This window comes from Oreochromis niloticus, linkage group LG7 (genome assembly GCF_001858045.2).
Source record: "Oreochromis niloticus isolate F11D_XX linkage group LG7, O_niloticus_UMD_NMBU, whole genome shotgun sequence".
In the NCBI taxonomy this organism is placed as follows: domain Eukaryota; kingdom Metazoa; phylum Chordata; class Actinopteri; order Cichliformes; family Cichlidae; genus Oreochromis; species Oreochromis niloticus.
In genome coordinates, this window is record NC_031972.2 from 60,926,515 (window position 1) to 60,947,640 (window position 21,126).

The window sequence follows — 21,126 nt, forward strand, 5'->3', positions numbered from 1 at the left end:
CCCAAGCTCCCAATCTTCCTGTGTGGCAGGCATTAAATAGTCTGTTTTTGTTGCTTTTAATTGCTGTTGGAAATATGAGAAACACCAGTTATAAACAAGGTGTACACAAGGGACAAAAAAAGAATGGCTAATAATTCAGAGTTTACCCTTTAAAGCACAGTGAACACAGATTATTTGGCCTGAAAATCAAAGACTATTTTCAACTGTCCAATGATATTTTAACGTATTTAAGTTAAGAATACGTTATAATGGCTTGATGCCATATATGCTATATTTATAAACTCACACGCTGTTAAAATGTACAATTTGTAAGAAAAATATAACAATACTAATTTAGGCTAGTCTAAAAATATTATACATTGCTGAAACTTGTATTGGAATTTAGGCTGAACACTCTATTTTAATTCAACTGAATGTGGTTTACACGTTTGTAGTTTTTGGACTTGAATGCAACTTCCTAGCCATTCCCATCAGGCATTGCGACAAGAGTCATACAGCAAGCTTCATATATCATGAGGTGCATGCGGAGCCTGGCCGAGCTGAACAAATAATGAGAATGACATAGTAAAACCAGGACCAGTAAATGTCGATAAGGATTTGAATAGACAGCAAGGTATGTTCCAAGCGGTTACTGTGGATGGTGAAGCAGCTATGGCTTTAATTTGAATTGACAGAGTTTTGTAGAAATGACAGAGCTGCGCAGTCTGTTATGAAGCTTTTGATTGCTTGATCGCCTTAACAATACGAAAGCATGCGGGAAGAATATTCATAATGTTAATTGTTTGTTTTTTTCAAAAACTGTTTTTAGTAAAGGTCGCCAAATTCAGCATCAGTTGAAGTGAGATAAGGGCTCACGGTGATTAAATTGCGGCTGTATGGATAGATAATACTATCAGTTTAACTTGCATTAAGCCAGAAGTGTCATAACACAAGAACACTCACCAAAATGTATTAATTATCAACAGCCCAAACCGTCCGTTTGAGTTGTTAATGACTTTATTATTCCTAAACTTCAATGTGTAATTATGGTTTATTTAACCATTTATTGTGACGAGAGTCTCTGGTGTCATGGTTGAATTTAACTGTAATTAAAAACACTCTGCATATAATTATAAAAATCAGTGCGTACAACAGCTGACAGTAAACATAGTTTTGATTTTAGTAGAAGTGTCAAATTCTTATTAACAGAGAAATAAAAATGATGCGTTCACGAGTCAATCCGAGGGCGCATGCTCGGTAAAAGTATGACCGTTTACGTCAGCATACCTGGAGTGTACATAAAGGCAAAGCATTTTAAAAACAAAGACCTTTGTAACCTAGCTTTTCGAGATACCGGTCATTGATTTTTTTTAACCTATTTATATCACTTCTACTCATTGTCTCATATTTACCTTTAACTTTGTTCTGTTTTATTTTTAAGCTTAATGTTATTTTTTCATTGAGAACTGATTTAATTACGTCTGAAGTTTCTTATTTTAGCTATTTAAAATGTTAAATGTTTTATTGTTAAAGTTTACCAAGTAATGTGTGGAATTTAAGATGAGTTAAGCTGTGTTGGTATTTTGTTCATTTATTTAATTTTGAATTTACTTTTCAATTATAACCTGCTGAAATGTTGGCAATGTTGCTGCTGTACTCAATCTTGTGAAACTGAAAGTATTTAATAAATTATGAGGGAACACTTCTAAATAAAAACACAATTTCAAATCCTTTCAACTTTTATGGGCCTGTGTTGCTGAAATGTTGAATAAAATTGTCTAAATTGTGCAATTGTTTTATGAATCGCAAATCTAATCCACAGTATGTCTCCACGAATGGATGATGTTATGAAGCTGTGTTGTGAGTTGTCCGCCAATCAGCAAGTTAAGACCACAGTAAAAGGTTCTGGGAAAGGAGCAGCAGCAGCTGGGGCGCTGGCCTTTGCTGGAGGATTGGTTGGGGGTCCTCTCGGCATAGCTGTAGGTGAGTGGAACAATGCAACAGTTCCTCTATCTTTAGGAACCATTTCTAATCATATAGATTCATCATAAATGCTGATGTATTGGAATTAAGCTGTTTATTTTGGAGTGATCAGCATTATTGCTTTATCTCAAAAGTTTGAAATTTTGATCTTCTGTAGGAGGGGCTGCTGGAGGCCTTCTGGGCTGCTGGCTGACCAGTGGTCAATTCAAACCACTTCCACAGATCATAATGGAGCTCAGCCCTCAGGAAAAGCAGAAGCTTTATGATGATCTCATGGAAATCCTGGGAGACATTCAGTGGACTGATTTGGCTCAGCTGATTGCTCTAGTCATGGGCAACGCAACTCTGAAGCAGCAGCTTACGGCTGCTCTTCTTGGATACATCACCAAGGAGCTCCAGGCAGAGGTGCACTATGTTGATTAGTCGCTTTCAATATTGTGACACAGAAGCCTGATTGCAGAGGAGGATGTTCTCTGATGAGTGTGAACTGCTTTTTGACACTTAAAAGATTCTTAATTAAATTCTGTATGATATAAATGTTAAATATGTCGATGAAAACACCTGTATGGCTGGGTAATTTATTTTGATAAGTGCAATTATTACTTATTTATTGTATCATTTATTCTGTCTTTAACTGCACCGATCATCAAGTCTGGCTTTAAGTCATAGTGAATTTTGGGTTTCATGGAGTTGTGCATTTACTCTGTTTTTGTCCAGTCTACCATCTTATTTACATAAGAAGGATTGTGAACTGACTAAGCCAAAATTCTTCTGTGTAATATAAAGATTTGATATAATTACATCAATTACCAGCCTTTTTACATTTTAGCAGATTTGCCAGCAACTGTATACAGCGTATTGTACACTTTGAATAAAAAATAAAACCAGTGTGGACTTGGCATTTGGCATAGCAGTCTTCATTCCTTGGCATCGAATCCATCTGGGCATTAACATTGTAGCTCTGTCTTTTATTAAACTTAGTACTAACACACTTAAGCTAGCATGCTGGGGTTGGCATAGGATTCTAGTAATCTGAAGGTCTGTGATTTTATCCTAGCTCTTCCAGTCTGTATGTTGAAGGGTCTTTGGGCAAGATACTGAACCCTAAGCTGCTCTTAGTGCATCCATGAGCATTTGTGTGAGTGTGGTGTGTGCGTGCTTATTATTCACATGAAAGTGCCCGAAGGCATAAGACACATAGACTATAGAATGTGTGAATAAGTGCATATAGCATGTGGAGTAATGGTTCAAGTGTTCAAAAAGACATCCATTTAACTTCCATTTTATTGTGATTCTGCTCTATTGTATAGACATATACCTTCTCCATTAACCTTTTATCAGCCTGAATGAAGAATAGCCTTTAAGAAAGTGCCTCCAGACATCGTTAATAAGAGAGTTGGCTGTCAGATAATTAAATGTATGTACAGGTTAAAATTCACACTGGTGTATCAAGTTATTTTTTAAGCATATGTATTTTTAAATATAGTGTTATACACCTGTTGTGGGTGTTTTGGTTCTGTATTTTACATGGTTTCATTCCTGCTTTAGTCATTTCTGATAAAAACTTAATTCTGGTCTATTTGTCTTTGCTTTTCTACTGTTGTGTCATTGGCCCAATAATAAAGTGGTGAAAAATGGTTTGTGTAAGTAGATTAAGTTCTTTATAAGATTCAGTATTAACGTGTAATTGCTTTATGATATCAACATAATGAACTGAAAAAATACCCCAGTTAAGATTGAAAAAAAAGATCCATGATCCCAATAATACAGTTGGATATAATATTCTTTATTAGTAAATACACAACCCAGATTCTCTCAGGGAGCCATCAGAAAATACATATTACAGAGAGGAACTGAGACAGAGCTCCTGTATTTATCCCACCACCACTGTTTCATCATCTTGGAATTCATAGTAGGGAACCTCTAGGTTAAGGGGAGCGGGTCCCTTCCTGATTCTTCCTGAAGCATCATAGTGAGAGCCATGGCACGGACAGTAGTAGCCTCCGTACTCTCCGGCATTAGCGATGGGCACACAACCCAGATGGGTGCACACACCAAGAACGATGACCCACTTGGGGTTGGTCACTCTATCCTTGTCATGCTCGGGATCACGCAGCTCTGCAAGATTCACTGCCTGCTCTGTGGCGATTTCCTTCTCTGTACGGTGACGGACAAACAAGGGTTTTCCTCTCCACTTGAAGGTCATGTTTTTGCCTTCTGGGATATCGCTCAGCTTGATCTCTATCTTGGATAAGGCCAGGACATCAGCAGATGCGCTCATGGAGGAGATGAACTGGGTGACGACTGTCTTGGCTGCATAAACTCCCACCACAGTGGTAGCGCCAGTGACCAAGTAAGAGAATGCCCTTCTTGCCTCACTGCTCTCTTGGGAGGACTTGTTGGGGTCCATAACCTCAGGCCGACGGTAGTCTGAAAAGTCTGGAATCTTGATGTCTGTGTGAGCAAGGCGGACTCCTCCAGGAGCTGAAGCGACAAATAAGTTTCAAAGACACGGGCAGCAGATAAATAAACAGATAATAAACTATACAACAACTCACAAAATAATCATTTTCTGTCAAAAACTCAAGAATCCAGAAAAGTGTTGTTTAATTTGAGGCTTAATTCACAATTGACTGTAATGACAATAACTTCTGGTGCATTCAAATGACCCTAAAAACTGAACGAATTTGGTTTAGCAAAAATATATATTTAAATCTCTACTTTTGGGCTCATGCTTTAAATTCATAGAAACCATTAAAAAAAAACAATCTAAATAATCTGTTATATGTTTCCACATGTCCTAATTTTGCAGCCATATGGTTGTTCTTGGTTGTATTTGGACCCAACTGTTCTGTCCAATTACAGGCCTATCTCAAAGCTTCCCTTTCTATCTAAAGTCTTGGAGAAAGTGGTCTACCTACAGTTGCAGGCCCACCTTGATTTTAAAATGATCTCTGAAAAATTTCAATCTGGTTTTAAATCACTACATAGCACTGAGACGGCACTTTTAAGGATTTTTAACGATATTCTTTTAACTCTGGACTCTGGCAGCCCTGCTGCCCTTTTATTGTTGGACTTGTCAGCAGCTTTTGACACGGTCGACCATGACATCCTGTTATCACGGCTAGAATTTCATGCTGGCCTAAAAGGATCTGCCCTACAGTGGTTTCGGTCCTATTTGTCAGAAAGGTCTTTTCATGTCAATATGGGCCCCCACAACTCCAAAATAGCCCCTCTTAAATACGGTGTACCTCAATGCTCTATTTTGGGCCCTGCCCTGTTCGCACTCTATTTGTTGCCATTGGGCTCCATCTTCTCGCGGTACAGCATCTCATTTCATTGTTTTGCTGATGATTTACAGATTTATCTACCTTTAAAAGCAGGGTCAGACCATCCCCAGCTCTTATTACGCTGTCTTGACGATGTCAAACAGTGGTTGTCATTAAATTTTTTAAAGCTAAATGAAAATAAAACTGAGGTTGTCATTTTTGGCAACTTTAATCATATCGACAGCACTCTGGGCGCCCTTTCCTTGTATTGTAAAACACATGTAAAAAACCTCGGTGTCTACATTGATGGTTCTTTTAAATTGAATAAGCAGGTGAGTGCAGTAGTTCAGTCCTGCTTTTTTCAGCTAAGACAGCTAGCCAAGGTAAAGCCATACCTCCCGGCTAACGTCTTTGAGCGTGTTATTCACCTTTTTCTTACTTGCAGATTAGACTACTGCAACTCATTGCATTATGGTCTAGATCAGGCCACCATCCATCGTCTTCAGATGGTTCAAAATGCAGCTGCTCGCCTGCTAACTGGTACCAAACGGAGAGAGCATATAACCCCAGTTTTAGCTTCTTTACACTGGCTTCCTGTCTCCTACAGGATCCAATTTAAAGTTTTACTTTTTGTTTTTAAGTCACTTAATGCCCGAGCCCCTCCTTACCTGTCTGAGCTCCTCTCTGCCTATGCTCCAAGAAAAACCATGAGGTCTAGCTCAAAATTAATGCTGTCCATCCCACGGACTAATCTCAAATCCCGTGGTGATAGATCCTTCTCTGTGGCAGGTCCCAGACTTTGGAATAGTCTCCCCTTAAATATTAGATCTGCACAAACACTTGAGCAATTTAAATCATTACTAAAGACACATTTTTATGCCCTGGCTTTTAACACACTATGATCCAAGCATTTTGGTCTTATTTGAATTAGTTTTAGTTATTGTTTTAATTCTTTCATTGTCCTATTATTGTTTTTTATTGTTATTATTGTATTACATTGTTACTTTTTAATGCCATTTTTATATTGTTAAGCACTTTGTGCAGCATCGGCTGTTTGAAATGTGCTATATAAATAAATTTTGACCTTGACGTTGTTCTAAAAGATCCCTAAGTTTTGCCGTCACAGACTCGGCATGCTGGTGGACTGGCAATGTTGTACTGAGTACTTCTTCATCACTTTAGTGTTATAGTCTGTGTTTTATGCTGTCTTCTCGTGTTCTCCTTTTTTGTGATGGGTAGTTGTTGCTCCCTGAGCCTGGTTCTTCCATTTTCTTAACGTTACATTGAGTTTTTTTGCCTGACTGCTTGCGCATACACGAGTATCTCATTGTTGAGGTTTTCCCTTTAATATGGGATCTGTTCCTTTCAATATGAATGCGTACAATACACATATAAAATGGAAGTAAAATGAAAAAGGAAATTCAAATTAGGTCAACTGATACAATGGTATAAAAAAAAAGTGGTGATATTAAAAATTTAAGCCTCATGTTCATAATGCACATAATATTCTAAACAATTCTGTGCAGACTCTGTAGCACCCCGTATTGCTACTTCAAGTGTTAAAAATTTGAGAAAAGAAATTCAAAATCTAAGAAATACAGTTAAAGAAGAGAACGTTATTTCCTCTTCAAACTTTATACAAGACAGAATAATATTCTCATTGTAAATTCTTGAAGCTATGATAACATTATAGTGACAATTAGGGCTGCTCAATTAATCGAATTTTAATCTCGATTACGATCTGGGTTTTCAACGATCATTAAAAATGACTGAGCCGATTATTAGCACCTCCCTCGTGCTTTACTCTCGCGCTGCTCCGTGTGGCAAATCGAGCGCACCTCTCTGCGTTTCGAACGCGTCACAACAATTAAGAGGACCCGAGGGAAGCTCGGAAAGCTAAGCAGAAGTTATTTGGAGAGGAGAGGATAATGGCTGCTGAAGAAAGAATGCCGTTGGTTGAAAAGAGAGGTAAAACGACTTCAGTGGTGTGGAAACCAATGTTCCCTCTAAGATGCGCACGTGCGCAATTGCGCACTGCTGGCACGGTCTCTGCGCACAGAAAATCTGCGTTGCGCACAAAAAAAATCTAACCTGAATTGAAATTAAAATTAAAACTTTAACAATTCTGTTTTGCAGTGTTAGTCAGTAAGTGACTGGCTGCTCCTGTATGGGATTAGAACGATGCCACCTTATCCCATAGTCCAGCCAATAATGTGATTCACATTCGTATATACGCAGCCAATCAACGTCGCTGACAGGCTATGACAGCGTCCTTACGTGCCGACACCGGTGTTTTAGCTAGCAAAGCGGCGTGACTGATGTGCAGTGAAGCCACATTAATGACAGCGTGTACAACCTTTGGAGATGTGAGCAGGACAGACGGAACAATTGACGGAAAAAGTGTGGACTTTATACCAGTTTTTAAATTGTGTTGATAGGCCACGTAAAACCAGAGTTATGATAAAAATATCTGCAATGTTTGGTTTTCTTCCTGAATCGTTGTTTATATTTACTGCGGGAAGAAACGGTAAAAACGGCGTTTTATAAGGAAAACGCTCGAAAGCACTCTCCGCCTGTGAGCAAAAACAAAACCAAAAAAAACCCCACCCTTTCCTATTGGTCGAAAAAAGTACCGTGTCGACCAATCAAAAAATGATATGGCAACGTGGCATCTAGTTGTTAAGAAACGGGGGGAAGTTTTAGGAGTGACGGCGGTGTTCTGAGATGTGAGAGATTTGAGACGTTTAGCGCAAATCTTGTGTAGTTAGTGTGTAGTGTAGTCAATAGTTTTGTTGTGTGTGTCAGAACAATGAGGCGGCTGCTGAATGTTACAGGTGTTACAGCAGTGATACATCTCCTGTTGTCAGGCCTGCAGGTATCAGGCTGTTGTTCTCCTTTATCTCATAGTGGACAGAAATTAGTTTTTGGAGTGGCACAAATGATTTGTGTGGCATCAGATTTGATGCAGAACAGCTGATTGTTCTGTAAATAGTTTGAAGTGTTTATTTAAAAAAACGCCTTGGCTGCATTAAAAAAAAAAAAAAGCTTCAAAAAACTTTGTTGTTTGCCAAACTGAGTTACTTTTTTGAAGTAGTAACTATATAATTAATTGCCCAACATTGGTCATTATATACTGTATTTTGCAGACAGAGAGTTACAGGACTCTCCCAGACCACAGACTCATAATACAAGTCAGAGCTTTATGAAAAAAAAAGAAGAAAGAAAGTTGTGTTTTCAAAATTGGAGTTCAAGTTATTTTTACTTCCAATAGTGTTAACATACTACACAGGTCATGAACAGGATTTTTTAAATTTTCATTGTAAGTGGGCTAAAGCAGTTAATTAGTCTAACATAAAGTAGTCTAACATAAATGTAAATGCTGTAATTTGATTATTTTAATAAACCATGTAACTTGGATGGATTAGATGCTGGCGTGACCACAGTGCACACGTCTGATGTCGCTCACAGTGGTCCAAGGGACGCTCAGGGAGTCTGTGTGTTCGCTCAGACACATGAAATATTTGAGGGAACATTGGTGGAAACATTATGGGTTCGCGGAGTCAGACGTGGATCAAATATTGTGCAGTATTTTGAAGTTCACTAAACATAGATGTTTACATTTTTCATTTATTTTTTATATTGCAAACATTTGCACTGTAATCAGTATTTGCACACTATTTTATATTATTTTTTGACAATCTTTAAAGCCATTATTCAATACATTGTTATTGTTAAATAAATATCGTCAAATAATCGAGATCTCAATTTCAGTGAAAATAATCGTGATTATCATTTTTGCCATAATCGAGCAGCCCTAGTGACAATCTGACAGTGAAAGGCCAAATAGAAAAAAAAAATCATTTACTGTGGCTCTACAGCTGCTTGAAAAATTTATTTAGAATTATATGATAATCTGATAATTATACGACATCGAGTTGTTCGGTCGATCTAGAATAAATAATAGAATTCTAGGCTGACATCTTCATATTTTGACAAAACAACGAAAATAAACACATTTGCTACAAAACCGAGGCACCATTGTTCATGTTTATCAAATTGGAAACTGTGTAAATATGAGGCTTAAAAAATGTCTTTTATGTAACCACTTCCATGCAAATGGAATTATTTAAATATATATTATTATATTTCTTTAGAGCCTTCTATTGTCATCTTTCCTTATTCCACTACGCCGTTATTCGGATCCTATTTGTCAGTCAGGTCAACGATTACCCATTACCCTTCCGACGTCCTGCTAGCCATCGCAAGTTGTTTACGATTAGTTTTCAAGAAGCCTCCGAAAATAGGTTTCACATTTTACAGCATTAATATGTTATAGAATAATTAAGACGCCGGTACTGCGTTTTTGATCGTCACATCATGCTGCTCATTAGCAACCCCGGCTAACATTAATAACGTTCGTCACTGGGCCTTACCAGCAACAACCGCCACTTCTTTGGCTCCCGGAGACATCAAAGTTTTTAGTGCATGCTTTGTCGTCTGGAGAAACGGGGAAAAAGCCCCGGGACGAGCGGTTATAGACATCATTTTCGCCCAAGACAAGATTTCTCAACCCCACAGTTGGGGACACGACCTTGTGTACAATCTCAGGTATGAAACTTGTGTGTACCACTCTAATCTTCTGTACCGGAAACTGTCCCCGAACTTTTTTAAAGTTCCGCATAAACCTAACTGTCTTTCTTTTTCTCATCTACAAAAAAATCGTTATTAAATATTGTCTGACTTCTTCAACTAAATATAGGTATTAACACGTTACGATAATTTGACCCTAAAGCCTACAAACTAAACACAAATGTTTTAGTACAGGCATTTTTCTCCGTCAGCTGAATCCAGGGGTCCTTGTGATGTAAACAAGGGTCCTTGCAACAGAAACGGAGCTACATACACCATGGTAACCTGAGAAAAAAAGGGGAGAACAATGAAAATACCAAAAAGAAAGCTGTTCCTTCTCCTTATTTTTGCATATGTAGCGTTTTCACTCTATGCTGCATATAATGTTTTCTTCAGCACCAAAGTACTATCCCGCGTTCACAGGGTGGTGAAGAAAGAGACGGGAGCACAATCGGGTAATTTCACGGAGCATGAGGGCCGCCTGAAAACAGAAGCCGATAATTAAAAATTATATTTATTTAATTTCGTGTGGAAAAAAATTGAATAGATAACGGTGTGTTGGGTTTGTAGGTGGTGTCAGGGATGGCGGTGCTCCATACGTTGCTGATGAGTGGAATCCGTGGGAGGATGAACAGGTGGAGTACAACTCTGCTTTGAACAAAAAGAGAGAGGCCTTCAAGCAGTACCTGGGTAAAATTGACAAGAACAAACCCAAAAGATACAAGGTCCAGATATGGGGGAAAGCTGCAATAGGTAGGTCATGATCTAATGTGTCACAGCCTGAAAGGAGGTTTTGATGTCATCTAAAAATGGAAATGCTTTGCACTGTGGCAAGATATTATGGTTTTACATATATTTTATCTCATACTTGGAGGCCTACAGAACAACCGTCACTCATCTATCTATTTTCTTTACAGGGCTTTACCTTTGGGAACATATTTTAGAGGGCCCCCTCAACCCCACTGACAAGGTAGCACAATGGAGAGAGGGGGAGCTGCAGTCAGGGAAGATTGATTTCAGGTAACAGATCAGAGATAGAAAGTTTAAAACCACAAACATATAGTTTGCATTTGAGCCTTAATTACATATTTACAGAAGAAAACATGACCCCATCCTTGTAAATCACTCTGTCTCTAGTTTCTACACAGGTCCTGCTGTGGTGCAGGGTCATGTGCCTCTGGACATGAATAGTCTGGTTTTGGTTCTCAATGGCCGCGAGAACCAAAAAGTCACTTACTCCACACGGTGGCTGGAGCACGTCCAAACTCTGGTTCAGTCCAATACAGTGTCTCACGTTGCTGTGGTTCTGCTGGGCAATGAGCACTGCAACAACAACTGGATCAGCCCACATCTGAAGAGAAATGGTGGCTTTGTGGACCTGCTGTTTGTAGTGTATGATAGCCCCTGGGTCAATGACAAGGATGTCTTTCAGTGGCCTCTTGGTGTTGCTACGTATGTCCTCGCTTATTGTCTAATTTTTGTGTATGTGTCGTGTTTCCTCTTTGAATTAGTAACGCTGTCTAATATAATGCCACAATTTTGTCCCTGTACAGATACAGACAGTTTCCAATGATCAGGCCTAATGCCCAGTTAATTACCTCCAACCGGCCATACCTCTGCAATTTCTTAGGAACTGTTTACAAAAATTCTTCCAGAGAAACACTCATGCATATTCTGACACAGTCTGGCCTGGAAAAGGACTGCATCACCACTGGGAGGGAAAAGTAAGTCATTATTTATTACCTCTTTCATTGCCTTATCTGAAAGAATAAAATCTTTTATTTTTTTTATTGGCTGGATTATTTTTTACTTAGGATGACTCTGCTTTAACATGGCTATAACAAGAGGACAAAAAGTTGAGATATTTAGAATAGTATAAAAAACATCTTGCCACTAAGGCCGTCCTAGTGTATCTTTGTTAAACTATTATGTCTACAGTTAGCAACATGGTCAAGCGGTTTCAAATTATTAATCTTGTATAGTGAAATCCAATACTTATTTAAGTTTTTGGGAACCAAACGACTTTGGTTAAAATTAGACATCACAGAGGCCTAAGCTTTTAATCCACATGTGGGCAAAATATAGGGCAAATCAACTGAATCTGACCAAAATCTCCTTAAAGAAAAAGAAAAATGAATAAGAAAGAGGATTATGCTATGGAATGTCAAGGAGAATGACTGCAATGAGTCTTCACTGCTATTTAAGTCAATTTCAGTGCAGTGTGGTTCATCAATAATCTACGCAGTAGCATAGATCAAACAACTGGCAAGATAAATGCTAATTTAAGGGCTGATAAAGAATTTATGTGATTTTTTTTAATGCTAGCAATACTTATGTTATGATTGATTTATCCAGTGTGTACCCCTACAGATACTTCATCTAAGCCAGTGTGACCTTGTAAGAAAATCCCATTGCTGGTTTAAATCTTTTAATATCAAGAAAAATTGATATGATAAATCATTGAACGCTGCCACATCAACACAAACATTGTTCCCTGGTTTTATTGTGAACAGCTAAGGCATTCAGATACTGTTCAAGTAAAGAAAGTAAATAATAAAATTAAGCCTTTAAGATAATCAAGCCCTAATTATATAGGCATAGATAATTGTGACATGTGCTCAGTATTCCACTTATATTTAGGTTATGGCAATTTTGTACCAAGAAACACTTCAGAGCAGTTTATCAAAAACTTTGAAATCTGTTATGTGAAAGATGGGACAGTGGATACTTTTTGTTTAAAATGAGTTATGGTCTGTTACTATTATTACTGTCAGTGTACCACATGTTTTAAGTAATAAACATGTCAGACACAGAGAAATTAGTACCTGGTAAAAATGGATAAGAAGTAGCTATTAATTTAAGTTTACTCTTCTGGCTTGTTTATTAATAAATGGAGCTGAGGTGAGACAGCTTTGACTTCTAAATGTAAATTACATGGAACAATATTATAGTATATCTTCTGCGTTTATAAGGGTAGACTGAAATATCTCCCCTTCTTACTTGCCACAGGTGGCTCCCTCAGGAGACGGCAGACAGTCTGAGACGCTATCAGACAGCTCTGGCCCAAAGTGAGCTCACTCTCTGCCCAGTTGGGATCAACACAGAGTCTTACCGCATCTACGAGGCCTGCTCTTATGGCTCTGTGCCCGTGGTGGAAGATGTGATGACACCTGGGAGCTGTGCAGCAGGGCCCAGCTCCCCGCTACGTCTCCTAAAAGCTGCAGGGGCGCCCTTCATCTTCATCAGCGACTGGAAGGAGCTCCCAGCCATCTTGCAGAGGGAGAGAGGGATGACACAGGAGCAGAGGGTGGACAGGAGGAGGAGGCTGCTGGAGTGGTATTCCAGCTTTCGTCAGCAGATGAAGGAAAGGTTCACCGAGGTCATCGAAGAGACCTTTTTCAAAAACGGCTGACTGTGGTGCTTCTAAATATCAGCGGGGTGGGTGGCGGTTAAAAACTGATTTTATTTATTTTATGGTTTGTGGAGAAATGTGATGTACTACTGACATAGTGAAAGTGGTGATGTTCTTTTCAATATTCTGGCGCAGGTTATTAAAAAAATAATTTATGTGTGTAGTAAAGTTGTAAAGCTGCCATTACTAGTCAGAAAGGGGCCTCGTGATATTTAAGTATATTCATCATCTAAATGTTTACAACTGTGGAATGTACAGGCATTTAGAAATAGAGAATTATGAACTGCCTTTGCATTTTAAAAAATCCTTAATTTACTTTAAGTATGTTTTATGTGTTTTTATGTAATTCTTATTGTGATTTTTAGGAAACACTAAATAACATGTGTAGAAGAGATTGTAATGTGTTTGCACCATTTTTAACACCCCGATATCCTTTTTAAATCTTTTCTCTTTGTGAGCTGCTTGCAAATGGATGTTGGGATGAAATGTTTTGGTTTGTGGTAAAAAAAAAATAAAATCAGCTGTTTTATATTTATTTCAGTACTTTGCTGCATGTGTGTGTGGATTTCTTTTTTTCTTTTCTTTTTTTTATATTTATTTCAGTACTTTGCTGCATGTGTGTGTGGATTTCTTTTTTTCTTTTCTTTTTTTTTTTAAAGACAGTGCAGTAAAATAAAATGGAGCATTGTCCTGAACAGAAATGTGAGGTTGTGCTTTCATTGTGCCTGCAGATGGCACTGTGGACCAGCTAAATGTCACTGGATGCGATGATCTCCAGTGAAATGTAAAGCAGACGCTTTTTGAAGTTGATAAAAAAAAAATTATATGTGGGGAAACTTACTTTTCACATAAGCTAATAAACACGAAACATGCCGTGAAACTGAGGAGAAACTTCTGGATGTCTATCAAACTAATGTATTTGAGATGTTTAGGGCACAGATCGATATTAGCTAAGAATATATTGATACGTGGATGTTACCAGGAATTATGGGGTTTCTCGCTGTAGTTCAGCTAGAGCTGTGCACAGGTGTGCGGCCACACTTTTAGTCTACCCTGTAGACTACTTAATGTCTGTAAATAACAAAAAAAAAACAACGTCATTTTGTTTTGGTTTAGAAAGAAAAATATTGAATGCAAAACTAATATAATGTGACATCTATTTCAAGTTACGTATAAGTAGTTTGTCCCTAATAAGGACAAAAAGGCTTCAGGTTTGGCAGCAGGAGTGTCCGTCAGGGCGCGGATGTCCACTAGTGTGGAGATCCCTCCCTCCCTGTCCTTCCTACCTCCAGCTGCTGTGTGCTGCAGTCGGCCTGCCTGCCCTGTCTGCCTCGTCGCCTGCTGGGAGTTGAGTTGTAGGGTCGGGGGGGCGAGAAACCGTTGAGGGAGAGCGAGCAGAGGGGGGGGGACGTGTGGATGTGTGGGTCTCAAACTGGAAACCACCACCAAAGGAGCGCAGACTCTTAACCATTCAAACCGACTTCCAAGCCCTTCGGACATGCTGTTGACACTACTTCTGCCGGAAGGACCCTAAACTTGCGCGATTGTTTTTTTCTTCTTCTGTGGTTTCAGCAGTGCTGTCGCGCCGTGCCGACTGCTCGGATAGTTGAGAGGATTCATTGGTTGGAGCAGGATTGCGCATTGGCCCTGCCGTGTATCCGCCGCTTATCCTGAGGGAAGAGGAACAATGAAGCGATAAACGTTTCCTCCTTTCTCCAAGTCCCGCTGCAGACTTAAATCCCGCTAAAGAGTCTAAAAAAAAAATCTCGCCCCTTCTTCCCCTGGCTTTCATTTTTCTCGTCTTGTTTGGGATGCGTCGGTAGCTGTAGGATCCCGCTTGTTGACAGTTTGTTTTTCTTTATACAAGAAGTTTACAACAAGTTTCGGACATAGGAAGACGGAAAATGTCCACACCGAGGTTCAAAAAGGATAAAGAAATTATCACGGAGTACGAGAGTCAAGTCAAAGGTAAGGGGAGGGTTAAATGTTTCTCTGGGAAATGCGCTTGTAGGAGCTGCTGGGAGAACCGAGAAAGGACTAATTGGGACCAGGCTGGTTCATCACTACCTGCATGAGTCATAGCTAGTGATGGTGGTCACTGGCTATGACTTGTGGTGAGGTGGATTAAGAAAGAACGTTGGTGTAAATGACCCCCTTTTGGTCAAGTCAAACGAGGACATGTATTTCCAAGAGGTCCAGCCTTCATATAACTTGGATATCTGTAAAATGACTTAAAGGGCTGTCACAGCTCAATAATATTTGTGTCAGCAGGGATATAGGGGATATTAGGGATGTAGTCAGCAAAATAAATCATTAGTCACAGTTCAGGAAGGCTTTTTAGTCTTGCATAGTTTTCCATGTGAAACCCATTGAGAACGCTCAATAGACTGACCACTGGTTCACATGGCTTCAGGCCTGTAGCCTTTAAAAAATAAATAAAATAAAATCTGTTATTTTAAAGCTGTATGTCTACCCATTGTCCTTAACAACCGAGATGCTTGTAATTATTCCCGCTTGGCCTGTTGCATTTTTAGTCACGCTTGTGTGTTATAACTACCTGTTACTGTTGAGGTTTTTTCTTCAACTCTAGCTGGTGTGGGACTTTTGTCGTTAAGGCATTGTTCCCATAATATCACAGCAAGATTATGCAACTGGAGAGGTGAGAAAGGACAAGTTCAGGCATCACAGATACACACAAATTAACTTTGACTGAATTGCTCAGGGGCACTTAAGAAGTACTGGATGGTTGTGCGTTTGTTTTTAGTATTCTATGGCAATTTGTTTCCCACTTAATGCCACACACCCTTTAAAACATAAAACTGCTCAGTGCCTAGATTAAGGTATGTGATTTAAAGGTGTGCTTCACTGATGCCGCCCCTAACTTATCTTGTCTCCTTCAAGTCCCCTGTTGGCTTATTCCCAGACAGAAAAGGCAGTTGCTGCTCCAGGGTAACCATGGGAATTTGGGCCCCAGCCAACCAGCTCTGTTCCTCAGTGCTATTAGTTTGCAGAAATACCACCTATTCACCTCCCATAGCCAACCTTAACTGCTGAGAAAAGAGGGGAGGTTAGTGGTGGTTGGTGGCGCTTTAAGAAGGGTATAGAGAAAAAGAAGAAGTTTCCAGTGTTGGTTGAGGAATTACAAGATTGCATGAAAGCAAGCTCTCATTTGCTAAGGGTTGTTCAGGACCCCATCCCCCTGCACCCCCCTGCAAGGATGACTAAGGGCTTTCAGCCAATAATAGAAGATGATGCACAGTCATAAACGATGTCAAACAAGACATGACTTGGCCTCCCATTTGTCTCGAGGAAGTTGGTGTGTTAATAAAAAGCACCTGATGCTGAGAATAGCTGCTGCTTGACAGCACCAGAAGAGCCTCAGTAAATCAAAGTTTAAGTGTATTGTTTTGTTGAATCTAATTCTGAGGCTAATGCTCTGAAGCTTGTCGTGCATTGTAAATATCCTCTAGGTAGGATATTTTTCTTCGGGGGAGTTAACTTCACAGGCGGTGCTCGGCTATTTGCATAAAGTACTGTTCTGGTTCTTTTTGCATTGTAAATAACCCATGGGTATTCCATTTGAGAGATGCATTATTTGTTATCTTTCAAATGTATGTTCCAAAAAGACTGATTAAATATATCTTTGACTATAATTAACCACAGGTAAACACTGTATTTCTTATCACATGTTCAGAAATACTGTGTCGTCTGTTAAACAGAAAAAGATGAATCTTTATTAGGTCGGTGTTCGCCTGCAAAGGAAGACTTGTTTTTTTTATGGGGGGGGGATGTTTCCCCCCAGGTAGCTGCTGGGCTCATTGGGATATGAGTAAGTAGTCCAGGAAGACAATGCTTTGTAATGTAGTAACATGGTTTCTGCATTCAGAAGAGCAGCTCCTGATTCAGCGGTTGTAAAGCCTTTTATATGTTAAGAGTTTGCAGTGGTAATGAGTGGGATTTCATCTGCAATGACCGGTGACAGCCAGAGGCAGAATCTGGTGAACAGACATTGATTACTTTAGAAGTAGAACAACAAGCATCCTAAAAAACACCAACAACTGGAGCCAATAGCCTGATCTTTCGGCCAATATTCTCCTTGTTTCATAGCTTTTAAAAAGTGCAGAATTTTCACAATATTTTGACAGAGATCTGGAAGCCAGTTTTGCTGCATCTTACATAAGCACACTGATCTGTAGCCTCAAACCCTCTGCCTTGATTTTGACAGGAGACTTGCATCGTTACACCAACAATTCATGCTTCTTTTTTTTCCCTGCGACTCATCATTTTCATATTTGTGCTCAGCACTCTTGTGCTTAGTGGGATTGCTATTCAAGTCAGTAAATTTGATGTATTTAAAGTAGCTTTCCACAGTGACTGTCTGAAAGCTTTCCTACAAAGTCTTACACTACTGTTCCCTGGCCTGGTTTGTCATTCAGCTGACATTCGTTTCATAAGTCCCGTCCAATAGCCTTTTCTTAACCTCCTACGAGAAATGTAAAGCAAGTCATTTTGGCAATTGAAGGTAGTTATCTTTTTATTGACAATGCTTTGTTGCATGGGGATTTAATTCTTTATAATTGCTAAGAATTGGCATCTACATCAAGACTCAGCTTGATCTGGGAAAACAAAAACATTAAGAAGATTGGGTTAAGACAGTGGAGTTTGTTCGTGCTTTATAACGTGCATCAGTTGCAGTCAATTAAAGTAATTGTAAACCAGCAAGTGAAGGCTGTGGGTACATTGCAATTCTCTGTATGCCTCTGTTTCTGTGGACTGGTGGAACAGGGCAACACTGGCTGCGATGTTTTCTTGTGGGTGAAATGTCAGTTTGATGTCAGGCTCCAGCTTGCTGTTTGTGTCCTGGGGGTTGTGACTCAGATGGCAGAACCCCTTAAAACCTCTGACAGGGGTCTTCTCCTGGATCATTATAAAGGCTGACCCTTGACCTGACTTCACTGCTCTTTGAAATCAGAGCTCTGCCCCTTTGCATACAAAGAGAATGGTCCCTCCATGTTTGTACGCAGGGGGATTAAAGGAAGGAAACTGCTGGGAGGTTGTATGGTGGTAATTGCTTTTCAAATAGCTAAGATTTGTCTTGTGGTTAAAAGTGTGATTAGTTAATTTACTTTACTATCAGCATGAATTACGTCTCTTCAAATGCATGGAGACGTGCGTGTGGATCATCATGCATTGCATTTGATGTTCATGTGACATCAGGTTATCATGTGGATGGATTTTTGCTTTAACTCTGCCTGCTACCAAGTTTTAGCATGGACAGTGGTCTACAGAGGCTGTCTTTATTTATTTAGAAAGAGTCTAGAAGAAATACTGTGAGATATAAAACACTGGGAATTTTTCACAATACTTCAGAAAATAGTCTGTTTAGACAAAATCAGTTTGAAGAGGGATTTCACAACAAACCCAAAATAGCAATTAGCCAATTTTACATCCTTGGGTACATAATTTCATGTTTCTGGTACTCCAGTTATTAATATCAGTATCATGAATATTGAATTTGTAACATTAGAAGTTTGTTACATTTGATCTAGTCGCTGATAGATTGACGAACTGTTGGTTGGTTGTTTCATACTTTGGGTTAATCCAGATAGAGCAGCTGTCTGAGCAGACTTCTATTTCCCAGTGTCACCTTTGCCTCCTCCTTCAGTAAATATTGTCAGATGTGAGTTTGAAGCTGTGAATGGCTCTGAAGCCAGCTGTCAGTATAACATGACCCTTTTTGCAATGGTCAGATTTTTTTCCCATTAACACCAACCTGTAGTTACACCACCAAGCCTCTAATTTCAGCTCAGCTTTCTTCCACGTTGCTTTTTGCCTACAGCCAATCAGTTCACATAGAGAGCCATTTTACTAACAGTATTGCACTTCCCACAACAGTTAAGTTGTAACCAATACCATGGTGTACATTGGTGTATGTGTGATGCTCCATCTTGGCAGAATCTCAGAGGTGTTGATGGAGTTTAAAGGCTGCAAGACTAATGGAATTCTAAACCCTCCTGGATCACTACTTCACATTATCACACATCCATTCACACACTTATCATCAATTTTACTCCCCCCCCCAACTTCTATAACTGTGTGTGTTTGTAATGTGCTCACATGCAGTGGTATGGCACTGGGTGTTGTCTTTGTGCATGGGTGTGTGTTTGCATGGCTGGGTGAATTGTTATTGACAGCACCATCTGTGGCCATTCACCCTTTTTGTAGTTTTAATAAACTCTGCTGAGCACAAGCAAAGCTTCACATTCCCTGCTGTGCTCTTTATTGTCACCACAAAGGCTACCGGGACCTTACTGCAGCCCCCCACGCTGACCATCAACATGGAAAAAAAAAGAGCTAAACCAGCCCCCATTCATGCCACTATATTCCCCAAACCAAACAAACATGTTGCCTGGTGTATTGTCTTCAGATCCAGTTAATTCAGTTTCTTCCCAGAAATGTACCCTACTGCAGTGTGACTGAATAAATTTAGTCCGAAACTTTACTTTCAATGGCTGACTTTTGTTCCTCTTTTTTTTTTTTTTTCAACTACTATTTTCCATCTCTCTGGTGATGTTGGTGCAAAAAGAAGAATCCATGTAAGTGCCTAGTAATGAGCTGGATGAGATCCAGTGTGTTGCTGCACTGGATTAGCTAATATGAGGTGCAGGGTATAAATGGAATAAGACTGTGCTTGAAGAAAGTAAAACCGGAATTAAAATCGAAAGGGGAAAGTTTAAAGTAAAAAGGAGGTTTTGTGGGGGATTTGCAGAGATTTTGGTTACTCTCTGGACAACCTTAATTTCTTTGAACCATGGCTGAGGCCCAACAGATGGACAGACAGGAAGGCAGATAGACACAGTTTGACTACCAGGCCATGCTGCTGTCTGCTACCCAGTAGGCCTGGATTAGGGGTAAGAAGATTGGGGGAAGGGAGAGGACAGTATGAGGCCAGGGCAGGAATAAGTGAAGGCGGAGGTCACAAGCTCTGACTTGGGTGACTTGTTTTAAACTGCGTGTGTGTGTTCATCCGATTCATCTGCGGCTGTAAGCCATTTATGTGGTTAGCGGTGGTGAAAGCTTTTTAAGATGAGTGCAAACATTCTATAAGTGAAGTCTCTCGTTAGCCCTTGTTCTGGGTTCCCTTAAACAATGTGACATCTGCCACTTTGGTTGCTTTTTTCCCCCCCTGTGTCAGTGGTTTGGCTGACCATGACCAGGAAAGCTGAAGCTTCTTTGCTGAGGTAGTTTATTCATCAGCCACAAAGAGGGTACTGCACTAAAAAAACCCCTCTGTGATTGTCTTGGTTGCTAGCAAATTACAGTGCTCGACTGTTTACATCGATAACATCGACTTGTCTGCAAATATTTGTCATTTATTTACTCTCTAAGCTGTAGTAAAGCTTAAAGTGAAACACAAACCAGAAATGTAGAAGTGTAAGTTATGCCTTGCTGCTGCAGTCAAAACGGTTCAAAATGTGCAACTTCTATCTTGAAGGTAAACATTTTCCATTTACAGTTTGTATCACACTTTTCTATGTTTGACTACTGCTTGGTGAATAGTTTGCAGATGACTCTGCATCTTCCAAGCAAACTAATTTGGCAACTGTGCCAATCTGCTACTAACCAAAACGGTTGCAAGGAGATTTTTTAGTGCAGTAACACATTTCTCTCGGCGACCAGTTTCACATTAGAGGCTGCCAGAAATCACTTGCCAACCAGTTGCAGGATACACACTTTTCCTTGTGACTGGTGGTTACCAGATGGTCACTGACTGGTCTCTAGGGCTGTGTGGGGGAAAAGTTTCTCCTTTTAAGAAAGAGAAACTGATAATATTCTACTTTGTTCTGGTCTTTT

At 39.6% G+C, this 21,126-nt stretch overlaps 4 protein-coding genes across 10 annotated transcripts in view; 3 read left to right on the forward strand and 1 right to left on the reverse strand.

Moving 5' to 3' along the window:
• Positions 1–472: 472 nt before the first annotated feature.
• Positions 473–4,020, forward strand: zgc:112052 (protein C19orf12 homolog). The gene is made up of 3 exons (XM_003447067.3): positions 473–613; positions 1,802–1,962; positions 2,120–4,020. The coding sequence occupies exons 2-3, from the start codon at positions 1,803–1,805 to the stop codon at positions 2,383–2,385; spliced, it is 426 nt and encodes a 141-aa protein (XP_003447115.1). The 5' UTR covers positions 473–613; position 1,802; the 3' UTR covers positions 2,386–4,020.
• LOC100702099 (cytochrome b-c1 complex subunit Rieske, mitochondrial) lies at positions 3,728–9,879 on the reverse strand. The gene is made up of 2 exons (XM_003447066.5): positions 9,665–9,879; positions 3,728–4,446 (listed from the first exon to the last, which is right to left on the reverse strand). Exons 1-2 carry the CDS (start codon positions 9,774–9,776, stop codon positions 3,836–3,838), a joined length of 723 nt encoding a protein of 240 aa, XP_003447114.1. The 5' UTR covers positions 9,777–9,879; the 3' UTR covers positions 3,728–3,835.
• Positions 9,880–10,078: 199 nt separating this feature from the next.
• On the forward strand, positions 10,079–13,825 carry rxylt1 (ribitol xylosyltransferase 1). The gene is made up of 6 exons (XM_003447128.5): positions 10,079–10,315; positions 10,431–10,613; positions 10,778–10,880; positions 10,998–11,312; positions 11,414–11,584; positions 12,870–13,825. The coding sequence occupies exons 1-6, from the start codon at positions 10,168–10,170 to the stop codon at positions 13,270–13,272; spliced, it is 1,323 nt and encodes a 440-aa protein (XP_003447176.1). The 5' UTR covers positions 10,079–10,167; the 3' UTR covers positions 13,273–13,825.
• Positions 13,826–14,487: 662 nt separating this feature from the next.
• The window catches only part of srgap1a (SLIT-ROBO Rho GTPase activating protein 1a), a 74,811-nt gene continuing 68,172 nt past the window's right edge, over positions 14,488–21,126 (forward strand). For 2 of the 7 annotated variants that reach the window (XM_005471086.4, XM_019361880.2), the window contains exon 1: positions 14,502–15,240. In XM_005471086.4, coding sequence (XP_005471143.1) covers positions 15,177–15,240 — 64 coding nt within the window. In that variant the 5' untranslated portion in view covers positions 14,502–15,176. Of the gene's footprint in view, positions 15,241–21,126 lie in introns of all 7 variants that reach the window. The other 5 variants (XM_019361881.2, XM_025908497.1, XM_025908498.1 and 2 more) reach the window with 5 other exon arrangements.

Coding starts and splice junctions, on each gene's coding strand:
- zgc:112052 (XM_003447067.3), top strand. CDS start 1,803: ATGTCTCCACGAATGGATGATGTTATGAAGCTGTGTTGTGAGTTGTCC. Junction 1,963..2,119: donor TCCTCTCGGCATAGCTGTAG/GTGAGTGGAACA, acceptor GATCTTCTGTAG/GAGGGGCTGCTGGAGGCCTT.
- LOC100702099 (XM_003447066.5), bottom strand. CDS start 9,776: ATGATGTCTATAACCGCTCGTCCCGGGGCTTTTTCCCCGTTTCTCCAG. Junction 4,447..9,664: donor AGAAGTGGCGGTTGTTGCTG/GTAAGGCCCAGT, acceptor TTGTCGCTTCAG/CTCCTGGAGGAGTCCGCCTT.
- rxylt1 (XM_003447128.5), top strand. CDS start 10,168: ATGAAAATACCAAAAAGAAAGCTGTTCCTTCTCCTTATTTTTGCATAT. Junction 10,316..10,430: donor AGAGACGGGAGCACAATCGG/GTAATTTCACGG, acceptor TTGGGTTTGTAG/GTGGTGTCAGGGATGGCGGT. Junction 10,614..10,777: donor ATGGGGGAAAGCTGCAATAG/GTAGGTCATGAT, acceptor TTTTCTTTACAG/GGCTTTACCTTTGGGAACAT.